Raw genomic sequence first — 23,138 nt, forward strand, 5'->3', positions numbered from 1 at the left:
TGCAGCTGCAGCGCGGCTTCGATAATCGTTTGGATGGCATCGAACAGTACCAGAGAAGAAATAGCATAAGGATATCTGGTATACCTGAGATCGAGAATGAACAGTTGACGAGAACTACAGTCGTATCCCTGATAAATGAAAAACTTTCACTGAATCTGGTGGACGCTGATATCGACCGGTGTCACCGAGTGGGTCGAGCGCCGCCCGCGTCTAGAGCTGATGGTGCACGGCCGCGACCGCGGCAAGTCATCGTTAAAATGGTCAGCTATCAGTGTCGCGAACTGATCATGAAAAATCGGCGAAGCCTCAAGAACACTGGAATTGCAATACATGAGGATTTAACTAGGATGAGACGTCAGTTTCTTAAGAGAATGGGTGATAGAGTGGGATGGAGGCAGGTCTGGTCTAGTGATGGTCGAGTCTTTTGGAAGCAGGATGGACAGATTCACTCACAAACTTTCGATAATCCTATTTATGAAGAAGGTAATTATTAATGGTAAATAGTAAAGCTTTACTTGAAACAATATATTGGAAAAATATTTTTCATGTATTAACTATTGTTTGAACATTTAAATCTGATTCAGCTGTCTCATGGCATTGATTTTTCTGTTTGGTTTTGTTTCGTATAGCATCTCATAAATTATTTTTCTATAATTCTCATTGCTATTTTTCATCTCAGTTTTGATTATATCTTCCTGAGTCGAGTAGAATAGTGGAACATTGATTATAATTTTAAATTTACTCTTATTCAGACTTTCTATTCCTCTTCTCAAATTGGTTTGTGTTCTGAATTTGATAGATAATGGATTATGACAATTGTAGGAGAGCTTTTACATTATTGAGACTTGCTATTTCTTATTATTGATTTTCTCATTGAAGTTTATTATTGTTTTAGTTTTTGCTTTTCATAAGCTCTATCATTATCTTTTCAAGTCAAGGTATATGGAGCTTCCTTCCTAACAAGTAGCCTAATGTTTCTTTATTATTTAAATATTCGATTTCATTTACATTTCAAATTCGTTAATGAATTTATTTTTATTTATATTTATTTCCTCTTAACAAGGAAGATTGTTTTTTTTCATTTTAGCTTTCTTCCTTATCATAATGTAACTTACTGTACTATTCTTTTTCCAATTGATTATTTCCTGCTACTGTTTTCTTGAGGATGACTGATTCTAATGTGTGAAGACGTATATGTAGTTTCATACTAAATTTCGATTACTTGCTCTTTCTGGCACTTCAATTCACATAATATTATCACACAGAAAAGTTTTCCTTATATGCATACACGCTACACTGTAGTCTGTTTGTGCTGATGACTGGATTTCATTAGTTATATCCCCATCAAAGGAATTATCATATTATATTTATTGGGGAGTTCCATCTTGCGTTGGATCTGACTGTGTTTCGAAGGGTTATATTCTACTACGGCTTTCCACACATCGTGGCTTTTCTTCTTATTTTGATATCATAATTAAAAAAATTTTTCTTACGTCTTCACTATAAATAACCATAAAAATATTAACACTTTTTCACTAAACTTTCCATATGTCAGCTTTACATGAAGATGATGAACTTGTGGGATATTATAACACTGTTGAAATAGATGATTTTTTTTCCATTGAACCTCTTGAGCGAAATCATTATGAAGGGGGCTTAAATATTTTTCACACGAATATAAGGAGCATTAACAAGAATTTCGATGAATTAGTGCATTATATTGGTAATGTCAGTATTAAATTTCAGGTTGTTGCATTGTCGGAGACATGGATTTCGGAGGACTCACAGTTTCATTACAGTTTGCAAGGTTATAATGTAATACAAAAAAAAAGTAAATTCTCTAAATGTGATGGGATATGTTTGTTCATTGACGAAAACATTAAAACAGAATTAATTGACTTAGTAATCGAAAAAGCAAACTACATCTGCATTTCATGTTTAATAAATAATGTTAAATATATTATAATTTCAATTTATCGATCACCATCTCTGAATCTAAACGAATTTATTACAAGCTTAGATACTTGCCTGAATCAAATGAAAGATTTACATAATATAATTATAATAGGTGACATAAATCTCAATATCCTCGCAAATAATCATTTCGCTAACGAATACCTAAGTACACTACACATGAATGGTTTTAAATCTTATATTAACAAACCAACCAGAAGTATCAATGGAGCCGTATCCTGCATTGATCACATTTTTTTCAAAGAAGATAATAAAACTAAAAATGTTGTGACAGGTGTAATTTCAAAAACCAATATAACAGACCATTTCAGTATTTCTTTACATTTGAACGAAGTTAATGATAAGGAAACGAAACACGGTGAGCCATGGACTAGAGTCAAAATAGATTTTGATGGTCTTATGAAGGACTTACAGGGAGAAAACTGGGAAGATATATACAGAGCCGATGATATTGATATTATGGTGAATCTTTTAGTTGACAAATTAAACTCTTTAACACAAAATAGAACAAAAACAATTCGCATGAGTAAAGATAAAAGACCTCTTAAAAAATGGATTACACCCGGTTTAGTAAACTGTATACGTGTTAGAGACAAAATGCATAAAATTATTAGAAAGCAACCAAATAATATCCAACTAAATAATAAATATAAGTCATATCGAAATATTCTAAATAATTTGATAAAACAAGCAAAAATCAATTACTTTAACAGAAAATTTGACGAATACAAAAATGATTCCAAGAAAACCTGGGAATGTATAAACGAACTTTTAGATACTAAAAAGAATACCAAAACAATCAATCTGGATGCCGAAGTACTTAATAAATACTTTGCCGATGTAGGAAAAACTTTCGCTGGGAAAATTTCTGATGATATAAATAATATACCTATACCTAAATCCCAAAACAACTCATGTGAGAGAAGTATCTTTCTCCGCCCCACAAACACAATAGAGATACAAAAGATAATTGATAAATTGAAAAACAAAGCAACACCTGGAGCCGATAATTTCTCAGGATCGTATCTAAAACGAATATCAAGTTTTATTACCGAACCCCTGGAATTTATATTCAATAAATGTTTGAGCAATGGATACTTTCCTAGTAAATTTAAAGAAGCAAAAATTATTCCTATACCTAAAACCGGCGATCCAAAAAAACCTGAAAATTACAGACCAATCAGCCTACTAAGTAATTTATCCAAAATTCTAGAAAAGATTCTAAAATTGAGGTTAATGAGTTTTCTTGATAAGGAGAATATAATTAGTGATAACCAATATGGTTTCCAAGCCAAAAAGTCTACTAAAGATGCAGTAATTCACCTTAATAAAATTGTGTGCAACAACTTCAATAAAAATAAAAAAACTTTAGCTGTCTTTATGGACTTATCTAAGGCTTTTGACACTATCCCACACAAATTACTACTAGATAAGCTGAATAAATCTGGAATTAGAGGGTCCGTAAACAATTTATTTGCAAGCTACTTATCAAATAGGAAACAATATCTAACTTTAAATAGCCGAACTGACATTAAATTCACATCCGATTTTGGACTGCCTCAAGGATCAGTTCTATCACCGATTTTATTTCTAATCTATGTTAATGATATGCTCAACCTAAACCTTGGAAATTGTACTACATTGTCATTTGCTGATGATACAACACTCATTTTTAGTGGGAGTAGCTGGGAGGAAACGTTCAGTAACGCGAACAATAATTTAAAAATAGTTCAGAAATGGCTTAAGGATCATGTTCTCACCCTCAATACTGAAAAAACAAAATACATAACCTTTTCACCTAATATTACCGGACAACCACCAATAACTATGAATTTGAATATGAATGCAAACTGTATAAACATGGTAAATGAGGGACAGGAGATAAAAACACTGGAAAGAGTACAAACTATGAAATACTTAGGAATAGTAGTTGACCAGCACCTTAAGTGGAACAAACACATAGAATATTTATGCTCGAAGTTAAAGTATTTGATCCATATCTTCTACAAAATAAATAGAATAAGAAATATAGATATCACTAGGAAAATTTATTTCGCATATGCACATTCATTATTCCAATATATTATAGAGGTGTGGGGTGCTGCTTTCGATTCTCATGTAAAAAAGCTTTTTATCTTACAAAAGCACATGATTAGAGCGGCCCTGGGAAGACCTCGAATTTACTCAAGTAGAGAAATTTTCCTAGAATTAAAGGTTCCAACTCTAAGACAGACTTACATTAAAAGTGTAATTCTGTACTTGAATAAACATAACCATTTATTTACCACTCACACAACTCCCTACAAAATTCGAGCAAATAACACAAATAGATTTAATATACACTTCACAAAACTCACTATATGCAGACATCAACTTCCGTACTATTGTAATTACTTAATCAACAAAATACCAATAGGCTTTGTTTACAGAAATATAACCAAATCATTACTCTCAGATATACAGATTTGGGTTGATAGGAACATTTTCTTTAGGCTGACTTAGACCTGCAAACTAAGTTTTGTTTCAGTTGGACGACCGTTACCATGTCTCTGATTTTGCTTTTTTGTCATATTCATAATGATCGAATAGCTTGGATCTTCATCATCTCTTTTCTTGCCTTTCTCAGTACCGAGAAATCTTTTGTCACTATTTATTTCCATCTAACAATCTTTCACATCTGCATCTATTGCTGATTTTCCCCCTTTTCATTTTTTCTTCTTTCGTTCGCCTTTTCTTTTAATCTATTAAGCGTTAGCCTACATGAAAAGTTATAGTTTTCTTTCTCTTCAATATCTTTCTTCTCTGGCCTTGCTTACTGATAGGATTTTTCTTTCGTATTATTATTATTATCTTTCATATATATAAATAGATATATTATACGTATTATTATTTTATTTTAGGCTACTTCTTGTACTGTTACTCATTCCCCACACACAGATCCGTCTATGTGGGGAAAATATTCACAAATCTGTTTTTAGATATGTTGTCTATGTATCTTGTGCTTTGTATTGTGAAATTGAATAAATTGATGTTTTTATCGTTAAAAACATGGTAATGTTTAATACTGTATCTATCTAATAGCGCTTTAACTTTTGAATTAAAGAATTCTGTTCCCTGATCTGATTGAAACAACTTAACTCCCTCATTTTTAGAAATAATTGGTTCGAGTGCATCAAATACAGATTGACTTGACTTGTCTTTTAATGGTACACAATATGCGAATTTTGAAAAACAATTAATAACAGCTAAGATATACCTATAACCTTTATTAAAACGTGATAAACTTCTCATCTCAATGAGATCGGCTTGAAGCAAGTCTTTTTCACTTTTCAACTCATATTTGCGAGTGGGATAGTTGACACGCGGTACACTATGAAGTTCTAACGCTATCTTAGATCTAATAATATTCATATTTACAACACGAAATCAAAATTAGTGGTGATGGATGATTGTTGCAGGACATACTGAGCAATCAGTTCAGAGCATTGTTGGCACTCTATAATGTCCAAAAGGTAAAGTGTCCACACCGTTCTCTGCAATATATCTCTTATCATCATAAGGACTCAAACAGATTTTTGCACATTCAATCTGATACATGGTGTGATTATAGGACCTCATCATATTAAATTTTTCAATGTGTTCACAACGTTAAATTAGCGATTTCTTATATAAATTAAAATTAAGTTTTCTACATTTCACTCTGGTCTGTACACCCTTTGCTACACATTTATTTACAGGTTCTTCATTCTTGTTACATACTAAATACGAGTAAAGTTTTGATCAAAGCCCTACAAATTTATGGACGGGTTTTGAGGCTGTCTCATCCTTGAACTTTCCTACAACTTTATTTCTCTCCATGGAAAAGCATGGGTGGTAAGGAGGGTAATTACTAGTGTTGAAAAGGTTCAAATTTTCTTTAATCAACTGATACACGTCTTCCACTTTTACATTTAAAAGAAAACTATCGGTATCGGTCATTCAGAGTTCTATGCTATCAAACGGTATAATTTTTTGTAATTTACAATAGAAAAAATCGTACATATGGAATTTACTCAACTCCAGTACGGAAAACCCTGAATAGACAGGCTTGTACATTTTTAGTTCCAACTTACGAGAGAAAACCGCGATCACGTTCGGACTAATTATTTGCCAGCATTCGCATAACGGATTTGAAATGTACTTATCCAACCGTTTTTCATCTGTGATAATTTTAACATAGATATGCTTGCGAACAGATTGAATAGTCTTACCAAAAATCAAACTACAACAGGCCTTAAAGAAGGATATTTCAAATTTATTTTTCGCGTTCTGTCTATTCCGGATATTGAAGTCAATGTAGCTTTTCAGACAGGGAGATTGGGAAAAGCTAATGACGCAATGTACTTTTGATAATTGCAATTCGAGCTGAAGGTAGAGCTTTAAATTGAGGTAGTGAACAATGTACTTTTCACGGTCAAAAAGTGTGTTCATGAGCTTTTTGGTTCCAGTTTGACCATTCTCATTTGTTCGATAGTTTGACAGCAATTTGTGCAGGGGTGTTTGGTGTTATATTATTATTATTATAATAATATTATTATTATATTGTTATATTAATATTATTATTATTAATAATAATAATAATTATTATTATCATTATTATCATTATTATTATATATTGCTACACAATAAAATCAAATGAATTATTATCAATGTATCAATTTTTTTTCTACTCAAGATTGACAATTATTTCTTCTTTTGATATGAAAATTATTATTTTGAGATCACTGATTGATTATATTAATGTACTATTTCTATGTTTTTTTTTAATATAATGTAAAACTTTACTCCTCCAGTCAAACCTTCTTTAGAAGGGTTTGGAGAATTTATATTTCGTTTGGTTTATAATTTTTGAAATTTTCCACTGAAAAGGAATTTTTCTTATCTTCTGTCATTCTTGCTTTTTCTATTATTCTTCATTTGTTTTGTTTGTAAGATTTCTTTTTATAAGTGTATTTTTCATTTTTGTTTGTTATATTTTCTATATTAAACTCCCTTCTTCTGGGGGTACCAGGACGAAGGAAAAAGGAAAGGAAAGGATTATTATTCTTATTATTAAACATATATCAATTATCAAAGCAATATTATTGAGATTGAGTGGAGTCAGGTAGAAAGCAATAATGGAACAGATGTCCTTTTTTTAAGTTCTATCATATGATTTGTTGAATTCGCCGTGCGCTTCGCTGAACGGCGCGATGTTCGGAGGAATTCACGCATCGCTGCGCGGTTCGAGGTTCGGTTTGGCATGTGTGGACGCACCTTTAGGCCTTGCGCTTAAACTTACTGGCAAATTAGCCAGATAGTATTTGAGACACGTCTTCATTGAAAAATTCCTGCACATCAGCCTCTCAATTCACTTACCTTAATATAAATTCGACTCTTGACAATTTACTAAAAATTCGACTCTTGACAACTTCTTACAGGAAACAGTACAGTAATGTATGATGTATGAACTGTGTTTTTGATCGATATGAAATCTAATGAGTTTACGAAAGTTCTACGGAAGATCTCGAGTTTTACGGAATCCTTGAGAAAGGATCCATTGTGAACCAGCAAATACTAAATATTGATTAGAATGCTTTAAAACTCTTCAACACTAAGTAAATCGAAGATTAAGGGTTTGATCACATTAGATGCATATATGTGCAAGTGCAGTGAGATCATGCATGAGCAGAAAACCAAAATATGATAAGAGCCATTGAAGCACGTTGTGATTTTTCTGTAGCTGCTCACACTAAACGTCACCAGCAAGTGCACGCGTTCATTGCTTGTGTTCGTATTGCTCTTTCCAGGATTTGTTTGTCATAGCTGCGCGCTTGGTCATGCACGACAACGCGTGCATTTGCTAATATACTCCTCCAATCTGATCATACTCAAAGCAACCACTGTAGTAGGCAAAATAAAATCCATTTTAATAATACTGTAATTGCAGGAACCATTAAACTTGTTGTTTTATCTGCACTCTTGCAGTCAGATTTTAAACAAAATATGTAACTCTGTTAGATACTTGATACTTTAACATCTTCTTTTCCTCTCTGATCAGTAATTAGAGAAATTTATTTTATATCTTGATATTTCTTCAGCTGAAATTTGTTGTTCGAATGTGAAAACAAACAAAATTATCAAGATTTTTCTTTGGTGCTTATGTATTTTCTGGCTAGTTGTGTTCAACACTCTTGAAATGAATAAAATTATATTTTGACTGGATTTATAGTTTCAAACAGCAACATGTTCAAAGTTTAGTGTTTTATTCTTCTCAGTTGTTTTCAGCAGTTACTTATCGTGTGGTCCACGTTCAAGGAAATGATTCAATGGAATCGGTACCTCAGATTGTATCAACTTCAAGTCCTACTTATTCAAATGCTTCCCAACAAACTAATGTACAAGCATTGTTGTCCAGTCAACTCAATGGTAAGGCTTTCATAGACGAAATTCAAGGATTGCTAGTATTTTAGTATTTAGTATTCAATTAATTAGGTTCATAAAAGGGAACACTAAACTGAAGCCCACTGGGACACGTCAAGAAAATGTTAGAAAAACAGCTCCCTAAGGCAGAAATCGAATGAGAAAATAAACACTCACCACACTGCTCTCCAACATACTATAGAACCCACGGAGCGAGTACAGAGGGTCATCCGTCAGCAGGCTCTTCAGAGCCCCTTGAAACCGCACAGCTGGCAGATCCCTGGCCAACAGAGGCAGCCTGTTATAGAGGCTGATAGACATAGTCCCAGTCCAGGTTCTACTCAGCCTCTGGTAGGGTACATCCAGCCTGAGTCTATCCCTAGTCTCATACGGGTGGGAGCTCTGTCGGGTCACTTGCAACCCACGTCTGCATTTGTTCTGCAAAGAGTATGGAGAATATAGAGGGATAGGAGAAGTCAGTGAGGATCCTCTCTTTAATAAAGAGCGGGCGACAGTGGGCTAATCTACTAGCCCCATAAATAATCCTCAAGGCCCTCTTCTGGAGACGAAGGACTCGGACGACATCTGTGGCTGCACCCCAGAGTGGGAGGCCATACAAAATCACGCTCTGAAAAAAGCCAAAATAACAAAGTTGATAAGATAATAAGGTGGCACACTGTATTTAAGACCTCTCAGCAGGAAAACCACCCTGCTCAACCTGGAGCAGACTGCCTCAATGTGCTCGCCCCATGAAAGCTTGCTGTCATACTGTAAAAAATAAACTTATCACTTTTCTATCTCTGATAATTTATTTATTCATAAAAAGTTGAATAAAAATAAATTGGTTCAATAGTAAATCAAATAGAAGTATTTCAAGAGTAGAGTGAATGCAAATGAATAGAAATTTGAAACTATTTTTATATGAAACTTGTATCGCGTATCACATGAAGAAGAGAAGTTAATAGTAAAGCATGGTGCTGTGATAAAACACTTGGATAAGTTTGTTCTGTACATTTTGATACCAACATTCATATTTCTGATACACATTTGAGGCTACTGTTTATCAACTTTATTCACTACCTACGACCATTAAAATCAGTTAATGCTTCTTTTTTCGACTTTATAGCATGAATTAATGTATTATTTTCTAACTGACAGGTCAGTTCTATGTAATAGGATCTCCTCAAGATGTATTTTCTCCAACAAATCAAAGGCCTCTTTCTCCAAGAGCGACAAGGAATGAGAATGGGATAACCAGGACTACATCAACTGTGAGTGTTAGCTCTTCAATTTTTGTACTTTTACGTTTCTTAATATATTTTATTTACTATTGAGTTTTTGGCTTGATCGTGTTGATCATTCTTATATTCCTCATAGGCATAACAAATCTACATTATATTTTTGTTCTGCAAACGCCTTGGTTGATTGATAGGCCTATGTGATAAATAAAACTCTAGCATTGAAGTCTCAAAGTTCTGTTTGAGATTTATGACTGTCTTAATCAACTCAGCTTAGCAATGTAACTTCATGAGATTTGAGAAAAACGAAAGTAGTTTTGAAGCGCTTTTTTGGAGTTTTTTCTGCTTATTTTCAATTAATTCAAATTCAACACTGACAATTGGAATATCACAACCCATGTGGATTTATCTCTTTTCTGTATAGGGCTACTTTTATAGAAATAGAAAGAAAAATAAAAATCTTAGTACCCTTTTTGAAATATTTAATCACAACATATTTCGGACATTGATGCCATTTTCAAGTGATATAAATTAAATAAATTTACTCCATATCACTTGAAAATGGCATCAATATCCGAAACATGTTGTGATTAAATATTTCAAAAAGGGTACTAAGATTTTTATTTTTCTTTCTATTTCCATGTGGATTTTTATGACGGGCTGTATATCCGATCCATCATTAAATAGATGCAATCTCATAGACCAATCTCATGAGTTACTTTCACGAATCTATCTGGGATCTATTCATTAATATCAAAATTGAATCTATCTATTCCTGTAAAGCATAATTTATTATATCATTGAACATCTTGTAATCGAGTATGCTACAACTACTACGGCTAAAAATACGTTGTTCTTCCACGATGCAATTCTCGAGTGGACTTGTCATTGTAAACTGAATGAAATTGCGCTTATAGGCTACTTAGAAAATATGATTGAACAACATCAGATGTCATTGTAAGATTCCAGATCAAATTTATTTCCAATAAAGTTGCATGAAAAATGGGAGTTACATTTAAAAATCAGGTAGGTTAGGTTATAATATCAGGATTATAAGACTCCCTGCATCGTTCATTAAAACGATGCATTTACCGCGAAGCGTGGCCCAGGCAATCCCCACACCAAGCATAAAATATAGGAGAAAAATAGAAATGAATAATTTTAAATAGGGTAAAAATACAATTTATTCATTTTTATAGTTCTATCTTTAATGCTTGGTGTGTCTGGGGAATACCCGAGTTATCAGCTTCATGGCCTAAAAGTTTTCTGATGATCAATTCGGCCGTTTTTTGAGAAGAATTGATTTGTCTCATACTTATTGATCCTCGTACATTATACAAAACTAGCAGATTGAGATTCAGAAATTTTAAAAAGTGTAATGTTTTACAAGAATGGTCGAAGCTAGTATAGGAGGTCGTAATAATTTGGTTTATTGGTTATACATTTCAAGAGCTATGTTGATACAAAACTTGGGTTTTGCGACGCCGCATGTGGCATGGAGTGGAGCTGAGGACACCTTTTTATTTTACTCAAATGGTCTATCGTAATTTGCCTGCTGAGATAAGAGCTGATATGGATGAATGCAGTGTGGCTGCATTAAAGCGTAAGGTGGAGGGGTGGCTATACAGCCAGGGCTGGGAGACGTCAGAAAGCCTGCTTCAGTCTGTTTATTGGCACAAAGATCGTCTCTATTAATTTGATAGCTTTTCTTATACATAGGTTTTAGGTATAATCCTACATAGTTTTTTTCATTTTTGATATTCCAGTAACATGGTCTGCATTTCAATGTAATCTTTGGTTTTTTATGGAATAAAGAATATTTGATTTGTGAATTAAATTTGTTGTACAAGTTCAAGGTTTTCAATCTATTTTTTCAGAGAGTTGATAAGAGACGAGCAACTCACAATGAAGTGGAAAGGCGGCGTAGGGATAAAATCAATAACTGGATAATGAACCTCAGTAAGATAATTCCTGATTGCGCTCAGGACACTTCTAAGGGCTTCGAAACACAGGTGAGGGCACTAACGTTGATTATTATAAGCTGTATTATACGACAACCAGCTATAAAATTGGGTTGCTTTGAGATAATGACTTGAACCTCGCCAGGTCGCAACCTATAATACGAGTATGTTGAGTATGTTCAGTCAGTTAAGAATTTTGCACAAACTATTTAATTTATATTTTTATTCAATGACTCATTTCTGTTGTAGTCACGGCATTTGTTTCCAAGTAAATATTCAGATATTATTATTATTTATTGAAACAATTACAAATCATATTGTAGTTATGACTGAGAGAGAAAGAAACAGACTGAGCCCGAAACTGCTCTTCTCCTAAATTGTATAAACAGTAACATTTCATAAAGATAAGTTAGTTACATTTCACTTTCAATAATTCTAGTCTAATTTTATTCAAATTAATATAATATTAGACTGTATATAATACATTTATTCATATTATAGGTAATACATATTATTAGTAGTTCAGTGAACACTAGACCTCGCGCAGTTATAAACCACAGCCTCCTCCAATACTGTCCATCAGAGTAAATTCTGTCCTTTCGTGTCGTGTTGACGAGATATCGGTCTGAAAACGAGCAATGGCTGATTGGGTTGACGTATCAACAATACTAATCATCTGTTGTAAGCAAATGTCCTACAAGTCATACTGTCAACTAGTCAGACCGATTGCATGCAATTAACAATACACTCTGTTTGTATATCATGTGATGTTACTTAATCACATGATAACTGTTTGATGAAATAATAAGTTGTTTACTGAGTTATGTTCAATTAATAATGTTTTGAACCAAGCCTTTTCATTGACAGTGTTAACTAGATATACTGAATCAATAAACGTGAGCTTCTTCTATTGCTGTTGGATTTTCCACAACATTATGTAATGGTTGAGGTAGCCTTTGCTCACTCACTCTGAAATTATTTCTTCTAGCTTTATTCAGGCACATTTTGCTAAAATGATTCATCTTACCACATTTATTACAGCTTTTACCAGACGCTGGGCAGCTCCTACCTTCTACATGCTGCATTCCGCAATAGCCGCATACAATCTTCTGATATGAGTTTGTTTTCCTTTTATCATACTTGGAAACTGGGTGCACTTCCTTTCGAGACTTTTCTCCATTTATTGACTTCTCATGTTTTTCACCTATTTCAACACTGCGACAATAATCAATTATTTTCTCCAACAAGGCGTTGTCTCGCAACACACGTTGTTGCATTTCTTTCGACCTTAAGCCCAATGCACAATCATAGCTTTCAATAACTTATTCTCTTGTTCCCCAAATTCGCATCTTGTCACTAGCCCCTTCAAAGTTGCATAGAATGAATTAAATGATTGACCTTCCTTTTGTTGCAAGCTATAAAATTGTATACATTCATGATCTCATTCTTTTTTGGTAAACAATAGCTCTCTAATATTTTTAATATTGATTCTACCGTTTCTGGCTCATCCACATCTTGTAACGATTCATATAAAATCAAAGCTTCATTGCCTAACAAGTTTTTAAATCTTGCAACTTGAATTTGGTTGGATTTTTTATTTGTCTCAGTCGCTATTAAATAATTTATGATATTTTTCCTGAATGATTCGAAATTTTGTGAAACATTTTCCCCGTTGCATAGTAACGGTTCTGGCTTGTTGAAATCCATGTTCGTCTTTTAAGAAAAAATATAATAATACGATAATTACCCAATCTTATTACTCACTCAATCCTGTCGTTATCATTTTCCTTTCTGTTCAATTCCTTGACTGCGCCATGTTTAAATATCTTAATAAATTCTTAGCCATTTGAAGCAACCATCTTTATTTACGTAGATAACAAACTAAACTCAGTAAACAACTTATTATTTTATCAAACAGTTATCATGTGATTAAGTAACATCACATGATATACAAACATCAACCATTGTTGATGGAGGAGAACTAAGGCATTTTTTCAAAATAAGAAATGAAATACAATTTAGCAAGGGTCTATTGTATTATAATTCAAGAATTATTATACCCAAGAATTTGAGAGATTTTATCTTGAATAGGCTCCATGAAACGCACTTAGGAGAAACAAAAATGAACAGCATTGCCTCAAAATTTTATTATTGGCCAGGAATAAGAGCAAACATAAAGAATCTGGCTGAATCCTGCTCGCTTTGCCAAAAATATAGAAGGTCCAATGTAAGAAGTCCAATGTTTTCTCATGAAATACCCGATTTTCCATTTTTAAAATTGGAGTGGATATAGCTGAAGTAAAAGGAATAGCTTATCTCATAGTTGTGGATTATTATTCAAGGTGGCTTGAAATAACAAAAATGAACAGTAAGACAAGTTCGGCTGTTAAATCTATTTTATCCCAGTTATTTGGCAGGTTTGGAATTCCGCAGATTATAATAGCTGATAATAATCCGTTTGGCTCCCAAGAAATGATACAGTTCGCAAAGGAGTGGGATTTTAAAATTATTACAATAAGTCCTCGTTATTCTCAGTCTAACGGCTTAGCTGAAAAGGGGGTGAACATAGCAAAGACTATGATAAGAAAGTGTGCTGAAAGCAAAACCGATTTAAACTTGAGTTTGCTTAACTATCGGAATAGTTGTGTTGCGGGTCTCAATTATTCTCCTGCTCAGTTAATGTTTGGTCGAATGATAAGAACAAAGTTCCCTTATCCTCAAGATAGTTTGAAACTTCATCAACTTCCTCGGGAAGAAATAGCAGTGCAAATGAAGAACCATAAATTTCAACAGAAAGAAACATACGATAAGCAGTCACGGAAACATGTATCTTATTTCAAAGAAAATCAGCCCATTTATATCCAAGATTGGAGAACAAAATTATGGGAGCCTGGAGTAGTTATTAATGAAGCTGATGCCCCACGGTCCTATGTGGTGAAGTCCAATAGTGGAAGAATATTAAGAAGAAATGAGAGGTTTTTAAGAATACGATGAAATCAAAGGAAAGGTTGAAAAAGGAAATGTTTGAGAAAGTAAAAGGGGAAGATGTTTGTATATCATGTGATGTTACTTAATCACATGATAACTGTTTGATAAAATAATAAGTTGTTTACTGAGTTTAGTTTGTTATCTACGTAAATAAAGATGGTTGCTTCAAATGGCTAAGAATTTATTAAGATATTTAAACAGACTCCATTGCTGATTAATCTTCTATAATATAATAAAGGAAAGAATTGTCATGTAGGCTACATGTAGCTACGGAATAGGAAATACACGAATGACGCATCATCACGTCTGAACTACTGAACTGATTAACTTGAAATTTTGCATAAAGATTCTGAATTTACCTAGTATAAACATAGGTTTATTTTTATTACTGTACTATTAATCAATTAATTTTCATTTAATAATCAAAACAATTTAATTCAATTTGTGATTAAAAGTTTATGTAACTATAGAAGCCCAACCAAACAGGGCTTTCTCCAAGTGGCTTCGTAGCTTAGTTGGTAGCGAGTGTGGTTAATGAATCAAAGGTTGCGGGTTCGAGACATATCAAATCCATTTTTTGCTGGACATTTTCAACTCTTATGAAGATAATACACATAATTTTAAACAAATAATAAATTAATTATTCTATATTCTATGTTTCCTGGACATAAGGAGATTGCATTTTACAACACCAAATTTTCCACAGTGCGAAGCACTGGTTACATACTAGCATTAAATAATATCTCTTATATTACAGTATTTAGAAAGTTATTTTTTTGCGGATTTCAGAGTAAGGGTGGCATTCTTGCAAAGGCGTGTGACTACATAACCGAACTGAAGCAGTCGAACACGCGTCTCCACGAGTACATGAAGGAGAACGAACAGCTGATTGCTGAACTGGAAATGGTTTCCAGGCAAATGGACTCGCTGAAACTGGAGAACCACCAACTAAGGGAGCAGCTAGTACAGCATGGCATCATACCCAATTCAGATCCTCTTTCATAGCCTTCATCTCTGTCTACACTGTTTGATTTAGATTGAATAGAAGTACGGTTGGTAGAGAGTGCATATTTTCTCTCCACCATTCCTAGGTGCTCTTACCTACCTGGTGACGCGAAACCCTAAGTCCTAGCGGAGTAATGGTTTAGCTCCTTCAAAATCACGGTTATAGAAGAAGTTGGTAGTAATCATGCGTTTATTTCGACTAAATTTTAGGTCTTCCCGATGTCTTTCCATATTCAATTGTCTGTTTCTCATTAGAATTTCAGTAGATTGGCGAATATGAGTTTGAAACCTTGGTTAGTGGAGGCATAGAGAAAATATAGCATAAGATACCCATGGTATAGGGCGAATTGTTCCAATTTTAAATTTCAACTCTAGCCGATAGTCCTAGTAGTTATTTTTGGAGAAGCTATGTGACCCTGGTAGTCTCTCATACTGTGTCGTTCTTACACTCTTCACACCAACAAAACTTAATAATAGACAGTAATTGGCTTGAGTTAACAAAATATCGGCTTGAAAATTTGAACATAAATTACCTATATCATGGTATATCTTCTTATGTTATCTTTTCTTTATGGTGGTGGTGACTGTACTTAGTTTCCTAGTTTTTTAAGTACACTACCGTCTACTTCTACAAACCGTACGTAGCATGACTAATGCAATGGGTTCTTTCAATTTGTCTTCCACTGCGAAAGAGCAAGTTCTGCAAAACATATTTGTCCGCCTGGGTGATACTTCCAATTAGCTCTTGATCCAATAATGATTCACTCTTCAGTGGAGGAATGAGCTAGAGTTTTGCGTCACCAGGGAAAAGTACCTTAAACGAACCAGTCAGCTAGGAACGAGCCGAATTTCTTTTATCAACTTGATAAGACATTGGTTTTGAACTGATACTTTATTTTGTTTTTGCTTTTTTATGATGCCCTAATATGCTTTTGAATTGTGTGTGTGTAATTAGGTCTATTCAACTCTGAAATGAAGTTTGCACCTGTTTATTGGATTATTAATATGATTGGGGATTATATACACAGGAAAGGCCTTCACATGGTGTTCAGGCTAAATTTGGATAGAAGGAATTTGTTGTCATTTATAAATTGTTTACCCAGCTTCGGGGAGATCAGCATTGCATTTTTACTGTTGGTGTTTCCAAGTTGGACACCAAAGTCGTATAGGCTGCAGTCTAGACAGGGCTATCACTCTGATGAGATACACTTTATGCTGCATCCACACTCTCATCAAGTGCGTATAATTGACACCGAGTGCGAGAGTGTTGATGACTGGATTGCCAGCACTCGCCTTCGCTCCGATTTTTGACGAGACGTGACAAGCGAAGGCGAGTGGTCAGCCGAGCATTCACAAATATATATCCCAGGCACTGGTCACATTGCAGTGTGGGTAGCAAGACCAACGTGCCCAGCGACTTGGCGAGAGTGTGTGGACTAGGCATGGAACTTTAAGCATTGGTTGAATGTTTTTTTTCTCGTGGTTCGAGTCACACATCTCGTGCAAACATTCCTCATTATTCCAGTTTATCCATGGATAGTTTGAGATCTTGTGAGACCGGACTCGCCAAATTTGAAATTTGATTGATTTGAAATACAAAGCACACTTCACTCATAAATACTGACTTCAATAGTGGCCGAAAGTGATTCATTTCACAAGAAGTAACAGTGAAGTAACAAGGGAACTTACTACTTCCTTGCAAATAAGTATCGATATTCCACAGCGACATCTCTGTTGAGATCAACCGAGAAAGTAGAAATCAGAAAATTCACTGCCGCAATGTTCTGCCGCCTCGAGGGTGGTTGCTCAAGCCCAGCTCCGATAAAAAAACATGAGTTCGGGAATCACTCCTCGGTGGTTTAAACTTTACTCAAAATTATGGGCCTATTCATCTCTCATCTTCATCTACCCCATTTCTCACGCAGAAGCCTATGAAATCATCAACATCACCAAAAACATTGAAAAAATCATTCCATGCACATGGAAGTCGATTCTCACATAAATTTAACATCTTTTTGGCATCAAGTCAAATTGAAAATTCACTATCCTTTCATTAAATTCATCCTTTTCTAGTAACGATTTTCTGTAACACTTATAATAAATCTGGTTCTCATTATTGGTATTTCAGTAATGTTCAACATGATTTGTCAGCCCTAATTGTTGGTTAGTATGGTTGGCATAGCTGTTTCTAAGCCACCAGCCTCGTGGGATATAAATCACCACAATCAATTAATGCTAACCTCTCAACATTTTTAACATATTTTTATCTCTAATATTCGGCAAATCCTAGCTGACCACAGTTACATGCTTGCAGTTCTTGCCATTTGGAAGCTGGAGCTTGCCTATTTGAAGTTCATTAATTTGCTCCACGATGGATAAGAACGGTTGATAACTATTACAAATAGTTGATTGGTTTTCAATGAATAATTATTTATCTTTTGATCCAAAAACAATTATGCTGGTTTGCACCGAACGAAATCAATCTAAATCCTCTATCAGTAACATTCAGTTGAAAGATTAAGCTGACTCAAGATGATTGATAACGGTTTTTGCAAACAAGCTTCAAAAAATGTATCACGTCCTAGATTATATAGTGAAACTCGTTGGTCAGATGATTGTATCATTTTAGTAGCCTATATAAAAGTGTTATTATGTTACTATGAAGTGGAATTTATGTTCTAGTGATACCTATCATATTATATCATATTTAGAATGGATATTACGGTTCCTTGTCAGTTTCACATGATTTAATACCAATTATTTGTAATAATTTATAACCGTTTGAATTGAAACTGTTAACCTCATACTCATTGCTTGTTGCATGGCAAGTTTGCAAAGTGATACTATTTTATAATACATTTAAATATCTTGTTGAAGGCAATGACAATAGTGTCTTACATAACATTTGAAATCTTCACCCTAACTCTCTATTTGAAATCTTCAACTAAGCATTTTGAAAGAAAAATTTACAATTTGTGATAAAAATACAATATAAGCCTAGTTCAACTGGTGCAATTAATTATTATTGCTAATAACTTCAAGTAGAATCTAAATTCAAAAAATATAGGCCAGTCATTCTATTACAATAAGAGTTCATGAAAATTATTTTCTCCTTTATACTTATCGTAATTTGTAATTATCACTATGTTTTAGTTCTTAGTAGGTACAGTAATAACACTATTAACTGGAGGTCTCGAAGTTGAATCTAGCCTATTAATTCAACACTTCCATTTTTCACTTGTGCTCACACTTGACTAACTACCATTTACAGAAAATATTTCGTATCTTTCTTCCATTTTTTTATTAATTATCAATTTTTAGCATTTTAATATATTTTTTAGTTTCTATAGATACTACTGTACAGTACCTATAAGTTGGAATATGATAATTACTATTTTACCTGTAAAGTAAGTGTTCAAAAATTTAATTAATTTGCTCCAAATTACAACTATAATATGACTAGTGTGGAATGTCTCGGAATCCATTGAATGAGATATGTAATTTCATCATAAACAGAACGTAACGTTAATAAGTCTTTTCGTATTCCGTCCACGAATTTGTAATTAAAATGCACTGCGTTCACTGCTATTGAAAATTTAGTAAGCTTTCTATTCCCATTGATGTGAAAAATTTCTCGAAACATAGATTATTCTCAAATCTTTTATGATGCACTGCCATTGGTCGTATGTTTCGCCACACCTCCAGACCCTTCTGGAGAGTTCTGCTATGATAGACCGGATGTGTGGAATCTCTTCTCTGTGCTGCTTTACAGTGAGACACTGTCAGCGTTAGGTGAAATTGATGAATTGATGTATTTCATAAGGAATGGTGACTGTTGAAGGTGAACCATACTGTAGAGTACCTGACTCGGTCAGCATCGACTGAATGGGAAGCATTGATGTTATTCATAATGAATGCTGACAGTTGAAAGGGCTAGGAACATTTTTACGCCAGTCCCTGAACCTACAACAACCAATTAATTATGCAAGCCTGTAATTGTGAATAGATTTTTCATTGGGAGTGAGTTCTTTCATGAAAGACTGACTATTTCGCTCTTTCTCTCCCTCTGGCGCTCTCACTCCTCACACACACATACCTACTCAGAGATTTTGTTCTTATTTTAGTCTGAACCTAGTTTGTACAAGAACGGATAATAGATCCTGAATTTACCCGGCTGTCCTGCCAGGCCTTAAGGGTGAGGAACCGCTAAGTTGACACATATTGCAGCGTTGATAATTTAACCCCCCCCCTCAACATTAAAGCTGCTATAAGAATGAATAGAAAACTTTAAATAAAGAGAATTTATCATTATATAATGTTAGAGTCTACTCTACAAATCTTCGAATACAGTAGCATTCAATTTCAAGATGCATTGTTGAGGCAATTTTTCCATTGACTCATCTTTGAGCCATTTTTTTTCTAGCTGTCGACCTTCCTTGGACATATTCTTATTTCTTCCTAGGCCAACCCAAGTTGCTATGTGGACCGTGCTGATGGATGGTACTTTTACATGGTGTCTCTAACGGTTCCTGCAGGATACCAGGCGCCCTCCTGTAGTAATTGGCCTTGCCTGGACATGCGGGGCTCTGTCTGGGTTGACTCCACTTTCCTAGCTATTGAACCTTTGGTTGAACAACTAAAGTTGCCTTGCCTTCAAACCCACGGGATCTGCCCCATCAGGGCAGGTTCCTTAAACTGGAATGGGTGCTTCAGGAAAACAGGAGGTTCCGTTGCACTCTTATGTAGAGATCAACATTGTGAAGGCTTCTACTGATCACGACATGTATGATGTAAGCTCATCATCCCAACTGAAGAGGGAGACCACTTCTCAGTAGACTTCTCAAAGAAGGACAGCCATTCAGGCAAAACTTCTTGGGAGAAGTGAGGCTTTCGACCCTGCAAAGTTTCGGAGGGGCAAAAAGAAAAACCCAAGAGACCAGAGATGGATGAAACTCCATGCACAAATTATTATTTATTTATTATTTTACAAAGGCGACTTTCTAGAATCATTTTAAGCCTAGGTGATGATGATGAGATGAATGATAATACAATGAGGGTGGAGTTATTAATGAATAAAAATTATAGGTTATGCTATCCACTGTGGGTCAGAGGCTGAGTCAAGGGTAGCCAGGCGCCCTAGAGGCAATTTGGCGACCCTTTCCTCAGCGGAAGGACCTTCAAAGAAGGCCAGGAGTGGAACTCATTAGTCACGAGGACCAATCAGTCTGAAGCCAAGCATATCACACTGGATTATGACAAGCAACCAGGTGATGAATGAGATGTTAACATAGGGAATAACTCTTGTAAAGGACACAGGTATTGGTTTCTGGTTTGCCTAACTAACATACTACTCACAACACAATAAGCTTTGGTTGAGCCTTTGGATCCGTCCCTAAAAAAAATAAAAATAACGGCTACTCTCCATTCGAGCAATTTAAATTCTTGAAAGTATATTTTCGTTCAGACAGTTCGCACCCGTCTACAAATCAGCATTAATCTAAATATGGGAAAATAGTGATATTTCTCATCAATTCATCAATATTTTTCTCCAGAATCAAGAATGTATATGAAAAGAATTCAATCGTAACTTAAATAACAAATTTTGAACTGCATTTCAGTTTTTTGCTTTCTTGGCAATTGGCAGCCTTGTATCTGATCGCGACTCGATTCGCGACGCGACATGTCTTGTCTTCGAGTCTTCGTCTAATCCTACGTACGGTATATCAAATAGCGGTATGTTTTGGGTCATTTTTTCTAATTTTATTTAGGAAATAGAAAAAAAATTGTTTTAAATTCTTTGTCAGGGTAATTTTAACTTCAGATCAATGTGAAGTAACTTGAATCTGCTCCTAAAAAAATTTAACATTATTCACTTGTTGACTGTTTAGTAGTTACAGGCGGGAGACAGCCACTCGGACGACGGAGCGCTCGGACGACTTTGTAAACAAACCATTTACCACTCTGTCGACATTGTAAACAAACTATATATAGCTAATCCATGACGTAGGCAGCTCTCAGCGCTCCAGGTGGAATAATTTGCTTTCAAAATATGTAGCTCTATGAATCCCTTGTTCCAAGCTTCATTCTCCAAAAAAGGCGCGCAAATACGAATTTAAAGATTTTAAGATTACAAATTTTAAAAGTTTGTTTCAGATGCGTAATAATTTTATTTTTCGGAAAAGATGTGAAATGATATGAATCTATGGATATAGTTTATACTTGTCCTCTGAATTATAATTTCTGTTTGTTTCAGATGCGTAATAATTTTATTTTTCGGAAAAGATGTGAAATGATATGAATCTATGGATATAGTTTATACTCTTGTCCTCTGAATTATAATTTCTCTGAACGTTGGACAACACATCCATAGGAGTTTATTCATGAAATAAATTTCCACACTTCTATAGAAAATCAAGTGACACGAGTTTTGTGAGAAAATAGAAAAATAGTTTGGATTGATGGATTTTGGAACTGTAATTTGGACATAACGAGTTTAGGAACGGTTTACTATTGAGAAATCAGATCAGGTACCAAGATCATGAGCTGGAAAATATATATTCAGCATAACTTAATACATTTTTATTTTATTTTCAGGAATAAGTCAATGATATATAAAATTGAAATCAGAATAATAGATATTTATTTTTTCCTCCAAAAATAAGTAAAAATGTAGTATGAAAAAAACAATCAGATAGATTTTGTATATTCTCTTGAGTAATATTCAAATACCAAGGCATAAAATTACAATCATCAACATTTGTAAGAAACAAATTTATGAAGAGTCTCATAATAAAAGATGACAGAACAAAAATTATATGCAATAATATAAAAATTCAAAGAAGGAAATACGGTAGTTTGTTTTCAGATGTTTATATTCTTTTATTAAATCAATAAGTCAATGCAGTATGTAAAATTACAATCATAAAAATTTGTAAGAAACATGTAGTGAGATTCTCATAATATAGACGACAAAACAAAAATTGTATACAATAATGATATAAAGAATTAAAAAAAAAAATAGTTTGCTTTCAGAAGTTCAGCATGTCATCATTTTACTTCTAATGAATTCATGCAAAGTAGTGTGAAATTACAATCATCAAAATTTGAAATAAACATTCAGAAGAAGTTTCATTATAAAAATGAATAAAAACAGCAAAACAAAAATACAGTAATAATAATATTTAGAAAATTCAAAAAATGAATAGTTTATTTTCAGGTATGTGGTGTGTATCATGTCACAGTCCTAAAATATTCCCCTAATATCTTTTCAAAATATTTTTCAAATGTTTATCAACTTGGATAAACAACATTATTATAATCCAATTGCAATGTCAGATAAAGAATTCATTTTTTTCATTATTCAACCTGCTAACTTAGGTCAAGTGATCATAATGCACAATGGAACTGAAGCCACAAGTGAAATAGAAAATGTAGTTGGACATATACAGTACGAGCTTTGATTCAGTAAATGTACATGGATATTTTCTTCATGGTATTTTTGAATAGATAATTTTTCTCAAAAGAATATTAA

The 23,138-nt window shown here is 33.9% G+C and overlaps 1 protein-coding gene across 1 annotated transcript; it reads left to right on the forward strand.

Annotated features, from left to right (window-relative positions):
• Positions 1–8,284: 8,284 nt before the first annotated feature.
• LOC120355215 (upstream stimulatory factor 2-like) lies at positions 8,285–18,551 on the forward strand. Its single transcript, XM_039443548.1, has 4 exons — positions 8,285–8,421; positions 9,574–9,686; positions 11,531–11,665; positions 15,392–18,551. The coding sequence occupies exons 1-4, from the start codon at positions 8,322–8,324 to the stop codon at positions 15,605–15,607; spliced, it is 564 nt and encodes a 187-aa protein (XP_039299482.1). The 5' UTR covers positions 8,285–8,321; the 3' UTR covers positions 15,608–18,551.
• Positions 18,552–23,138: the final 4,587 nt, after the last annotated feature.

The sequence above is a fragment of the Nilaparvata lugens genome, chromosome Y (assembly GCF_014356525.2).
Source record: "Nilaparvata lugens isolate BPH chromosome Y, ASM1435652v1, whole genome shotgun sequence".
NCBI lineage: Eukaryota > Metazoa > Arthropoda > Insecta > Hemiptera > Delphacidae > Nilaparvata > Nilaparvata lugens.